Below are 6,000 nucleotides of genomic sequence, written 5' to 3'. Positions count from 1 at the left end.
ATCATTCTCACATGTGGATGTGTCCTACTCACAAATACTGACAAACACCTGTGTCTAACAGAGGTTCTGTTTTTCAGGGGAAACCTGGGAAAGATGGGGACCCTGGGACCTATGGAATTCAGGTAAAACAAATATCCAGACAACTATCATAACTTGTATGTACTGTACATGGTCCTTTGTGACTCACTTTGTAAAAGGTTATTATGTACATGCATTATGTACATGCATTTTGCCATGTTGCCATGTCAACTCCACTTGAACATAACCCACCTGATTGCCAATCCTTTTCCCAACCAATTGTCTTTGCCACTAGGGCTACATGTGACTTGAGAATTGTTTTTGACATGCTTACTGTTTGGCAAAATGTGTAATGTACTGTAATTTACTATCTTGACCAGCGTCCGTACGTATTTAGTGTTTCAAAGGAGGGGTGTGGACCTAGGATCAGGGCCCAGTTTTTCAATCGGATTGGAATAAATCTTAGAATTGGGTATTTCAAAACTGAAAAATATGATTCCGATCATTCGGATTGGGATTTGGTAATCCAATCTAAACTTTAATCCAGTAGTATAAAGTATTTAGGTAAAAATACTTTAAAGTACTACTTAAGTCGTATTTGGGGTATCTGTACTTTACTATTTATATTTTTGACAACTTTTACTTTTACTACATTCCTAAATAAAATTATGTACTTTTTACTCCATACATTTTCCCTGACACCCAAAAGTACTTTTACATTTTGAATGCTAAGCAGGACAGGAAAATGGCCTAATTCACACACTTATCAACAGAGCATGACTGGTCATCCCTACAGCCTCTGATTTGGTGCTCACTAAGCACATGCTTTGTTTGTAAATTATATCTTAGTGCTGGAGCGTGCCCCTGGCTATCCGTAAATATATAAATAAAGGAATTGCTTAATATAAGAAATGTACAATTATTTATACTTTTACATTTACTTTTGATACTTAAGTATATTTTTGCAATTACATTTACTGTTGATACTCAACAATATTTAAAAGCATATACTTTTATACTTTTACTTAAGTAGTATTTTACTGGTTGACTTTCACTTTTACTTGAGTCATTTTCTATTAGGTATCTTTACTTTTACTCAAGTATGACAATTTGGTACTTTTTCCACCATTGCTTCAATCAAGATTACATTTTGGAATTGCATTTTTCAAAGCTCAAAGGCAGTAGTAATAAGGATAGTTTTGATTCTGAACAGTTTTGATAATCTTGATCCCACTGGAAGGGTTTATTCAGTGTGGATTTAGAAAGGTGAATTGCACTATAACAGAGAAAGGGAAATACCTAGTCAGTTGTACAACTAAATGCATTCAACTGGATTGGTTCTTCCGCATTTAACTCAACCCCTCTGAATCAGAAATGTCAGAGTAAATGTCATCTTCAAACCAAGGGTTACTAATTGTATGAACAGTTTTTATTATTTTAAATTGACTGCAGCACAGGTATGCGGTCAGTTTTGAGAAGTGTCAAATAAATACATGTACTTACTTACAAGTCATATTGCAGCCTCTATTACTGGATATTTCTGAAAAAATGGCTCAAAATCAGTTAGATTGATTACAAAATAGGGGAACACAGAATCCGAATCATTATCATCCAAATGAAAAGTTTTGAAAAACTGGGCCCAGGTCTTGCCCGCCTTATCCATGTAATCTCATTCATTGTGAACAAAAAAGCAAAACTGATCCTAAATCAGCACTCCTACCCTGTATACATGAATCCTCAAATCTCTCTTGCATAAGATATTTTATCACAAAATCTGGATAATTAAAGGTTGAATAGACTTAAATAAAATATCAATTCAGTTCAATTCAAGGGGCTTTATTGGCATGGGAAATGTGTTAACATTGCCAAAGCAAGTGAGGTAGATAATATATAAATGTCATATTATATATATATATACAGTGTTGTAACAATGTACAAATGCTTAAAGTACAAAAGGGAAAATAAATAAGCATACATATGGGTTGTATTTACAATGGTGTTTGTTCTTCACTGGTTGCCCTTTTCTTGTGGCAACAGGTCACAAATATTGCTGCCGTGATGGCACACTGTGGAATTTCACCCAGTAGATATGGGAGTTTACCAAAATTGGGTTTGTTTTCGATTTCTTTGTGGATCTGTGTAATCTGAGGGAAATATGTGTCTCTAATATGGTCATACATTGGGCAGGAGGTTAGGAAGTGCAGCTCAGTTTCCACCTCATTTTGTGGGCAGTGTGCACTGTCTTCTCTTGAGAGCCATGTCTGCCTACGGCGGCCTTTCTCAATAGCAAGGCTATGCTCACTGACTCTGTACATAGTCAAAGCTTTCCTTAAGTTTGGGTCAGTCACAGTGTAAGGTATTCTGCCACTGTGTACTCTCTGTTTAGGGCCAAATAGCATTCTAGTTTGCTCTGTTTTTTGTTAATTCTTTCCAATGTGTCAAGTAATTATCTTTTTGTCTTCTCATGATTTGGTTGGGTCTAATTGTGTTGCTGTCCTTGGGCTCTGTGGGGTCTGTTTGTGAACAGCTGGCCCCAGGACCAGCTTGCTTCGGGGACTCTTCTCCAGGTTCATCTCTCTGTAGATGTTGGCTTTGTTATGAAAGGTTTGGGAATCACTTCCTTTTAGGTGGTTGTAGAATTTAACGTCTCTTTTCTGGATTTTGATAATTAGTGGGTATCGGCCTAATTCTGCTCTGCATGCATTATTTGGTGTTCTACATTGTATGCGAAGGATATCTTTGCAGAATTCCGCATGCAGAGTCTCATTTTGGTGTTTGTCTCATTTTGTGAAATCTTGGTTGGTGAGCGGACCCCAGACCTCACAACCATAAGGGGCAATGGGTTCTATGACTGATTCAAGTATTTTTAGCCAGATCCTAATTGGTATGTTGAATTTTATGTTCCTTTTGATGGCATAGAATGCCCATCTTGCATTGTCTATCAGATCGTTCACAGCTTTGTGGAAGTTACCTGTGGCGCTCTTGTTTAGGCCACGGTATGTATAGTTTTTTGTGTGCTCTAGGGCAACGGTGTCTAGATGGAATTTGTATTTGTCGTCCTGGTGACTGGACCTTTTTTGGAACACCATTATTTTGGTCTTACTGAGATTTACTATCAGGGCCCAGGTCTGGCAGAATCTGTGCAGAATATAAAGGTGCTGCTGTAGGCCCTCCTTGGTTGGTGACAGAAGCACCAGATCATCAGCAAACAGTAGACATTTGACTTCAGATTCTATTAGAGTGAGGACGGGTGCTGCAGACTTTTTTAGTGCCCGCCCCAATTCGTTGATATATATGTTGAAGAGGGTGGGGCTTAAGCTGCATCCCTGTCTCACCCCACAGCCCTGTGGGAAGAAAAGTGTGTTTTTTGCACATTTTAACCGCACACTTGTTGTTTGTGTACATGGATTTTATATTGTCGTATGTTTTATCCCCAACACCACTTTCCATCAATTTGTATAGCAGACCCTCATGCCAAATTGAGTCGAAGGCTTTTTTGAAATCAACAAAGCATGAGAAGACTTTGCCTTTGTTTTGGTTTGTTTGGTTGTCAATTAGGGTGTGCAGGGTGAATACATGGTCTGTTGTACGATAATTTGGTAAAAAGCCAATTTGACATTTGCTCAGTACATTGTTTTCATTGAAAAAATGTATGAGTCTGCTGTTAATGATAATGCAGAGGATTTTCCCAAGGTTGCTGTTGACGCACATCCCACGGGAGTTATTGGGGTCAAATTTGTCTCCACTTTTGTGGATTGGGGTGATCAGTCCTTGGTTCCAAATATTGGGGAAGATGTCAGAGCTAAGGATGACGTTAAAAAGTTTCAGTATAGCCAATTGGAATTTGTCTGTATATTTGATCATTTCATTAAGGATACCATCAACACCACATGCCTTTTTGGGTTGGAGGGTTTTATTTTGTCCTGTAGCTCATTCAAGGTAATTGGAGAATCCAGTGGCTTCTGGTAGTCTTTAATAGTTGATTCTAAGATTTGCATTTGATCCTGTATATGTTTTTGCTCTTTATTCTTTGTTATAGAGCCAAAAAGATTGGAGAAGTGGTTTACCCATACATCTCCATTTTGGATAGATAATTCTTCGTGTTGTTTGTTTAGTGTTTTCCAATTTTCCCAGAAGTGGTTAGAGTCTATGGATTCTTCAATTACATTGAGTTGATTTCTGACGTGCTGTGCCTTCTTTTTCTGTAGTATATTTCTGTATTGTTTTAATGATTCACCATAGTGAAGGCGTAGACTCAGGTTTTCCGGGTCTCTATGTTTTGGGTTGGACAGGTTTCTCAATTTCTTTCTTAGATTTTTGCATTCTTCCTCAAACCATTTTTCATTGTTGTTCATTTTCTTCGGTTTTCTATTTGAGATTTTTAGATTTGATAGGGAAGCTGAGAGGTCAAATATACTGTTAAGATTTTCTACTGCCAAGTTTACACCTTCATTATTACAGTGGAATGTTTTACCCAGGAAATTGTCTAAAAGGGATTGAATTTGTTGTTGCCTAATTGTTTTTTGGTAGGTTTCCAAACTGCATTCCTTCCATCTATAGCATTTCTTAATGTTACTCAATTCCTTTGGCTTTGATGCCTCATGATTGAGTATTGCTCTGTTGAAGTAGACTGTGTTTTTGCTGTGGTCTGATAGGGGTGTCAGTGGGCTGACTGAACACTCTGAGAGACTCTGGGTTGAGGTCAGTGATAAAGTAGTCTACAGTACTACTGCCAAGAGATGAGCTATACAGTGGGGAGAACAAGTATTTGATACACTGCCGATTTTGCAGGTTTTCCTAGGTCTGTAATTTTTATCATAGGTACACTTCAACTGTGAGAGACGGAATCTAAAACAAAAATCAAGAAAATCACATTGTATGATTTAAGTAATTAATTTGCATTTTATTGCATGACATAAGTATTTGATACATCAGAAAAGCAGAACTTAATATTTGGTACAGAAACCTTTGTTTGCAATTACAGAGATCATACGTTTCCTGTAGTTCTTGACCAGGTTTGCACACACCGTAGCAGGGATTTTGGCCCACTCCTCCATACAGACCTTCTCCAGATCCTTCAGGTTTCGGGGCTGTCGCTGGGCAATATGGACTTTCAGCTCCCTCCAAAGATTTTCTATTGGGTTCAGGTCTGGAGACTGGCTAGTCCACTCCAGGACCTTGAGATGCTTCTTACGGAGCCACTCCTTAGTTGCCCTGGCTGTGTGTTTCGGGTCGTTGTCATGCTGGAAGACCCAGCCACGACCCACGTCCTGTCCCCTTTGCAGAAAAGCATCCCCAAAGAATGATGTTTCCACCTCCATGCTTCACGGTTGGGATGGTGTTCTTGAGGTTGTACTCATCCTTCTTCTTCCTCCAAACAAGGCAAGTGGAGTTTAGACCAAAAAGCTCTATTTTTGTCTCATCAGACCACATGACCTTCTCCCATTCCTCCTCTGGATCATCCAGATGGTCATTGGCAAACTTCAGATGGGCCTGGACATGCGCTGGCTTGAGCAGGGGGACCTTGCGTGCGCTGCAGGATTTTAATCCATGATGGCGTAGTGTGGTTTTCTTTGAGACTGTGGTCCCAGCTCTCTTCAGGTCATTGACCAGGTCCTGCCGTATAGTTCTGGGCTGATCCCTCGCCTTCCTCATGATCATTGATGCCCCACGAGGTGAGATCTTGCATGGAGCCCCAGACCGAGGGTGGTTGACCGTCATCTTGAACTTCTTCCATTTTCTAATAATTGCGCCAACAGTTGTTGCCTTCTCACCAAGCTGCTTGCCTATTATCCTGTAGTCCATTCCAGCCTTGTGCAGGTCTACAATTTATCTCTGATGTCATTACGCAGCTCTCTGGTCTTGGCGATTGTGGAGAGGTTGGAGTCTGTTTGATTGAGTGTGTGGACAGGTGTCTTTTATACAGGTAACGAGTTCAAACAGGTGCAGTTAATACAGGTAATGAGTGGAGAACAGGAGGGC

At 39.5% G+C, this 6,000-nt stretch overlaps 1 protein-coding gene across 2 annotated transcripts in view; it reads left to right on the top strand.

Annotated features, from left to right (window-relative positions):
• col4a3 (collagen, type IV, alpha 3) overlaps positions 1–6,000 on the top strand; it is a 123,484-nt gene that overhangs the window by 55,110 nt on the left and 62,374 nt on the right. For both annotated transcript variants that reach the window (XM_042300006.1, XM_024376668.2), the window contains exon 16: positions 78–122. In XM_042300006.1, coding sequence (XP_042155940.1) covers positions 78–122 — 45 coding nt within the window. The remainder of the gene's footprint in view (positions 1–77; positions 123–6,000) is intronic.

Source organism: Oncorhynchus tshawytscha, linkage group LG17 (assembly GCF_018296145.1).
Source record: "Oncorhynchus tshawytscha isolate Ot180627B linkage group LG17, Otsh_v2.0, whole genome shotgun sequence".
Taxonomy (NCBI): Eukaryota; Metazoa; Chordata; class Actinopteri; order Salmoniformes; family Salmonidae; genus Oncorhynchus; species Oncorhynchus tshawytscha.
Note: the sequence above shows the minus strand (reverse complement) of the source record. Positions and strands in the feature narration are given on the sequence as shown.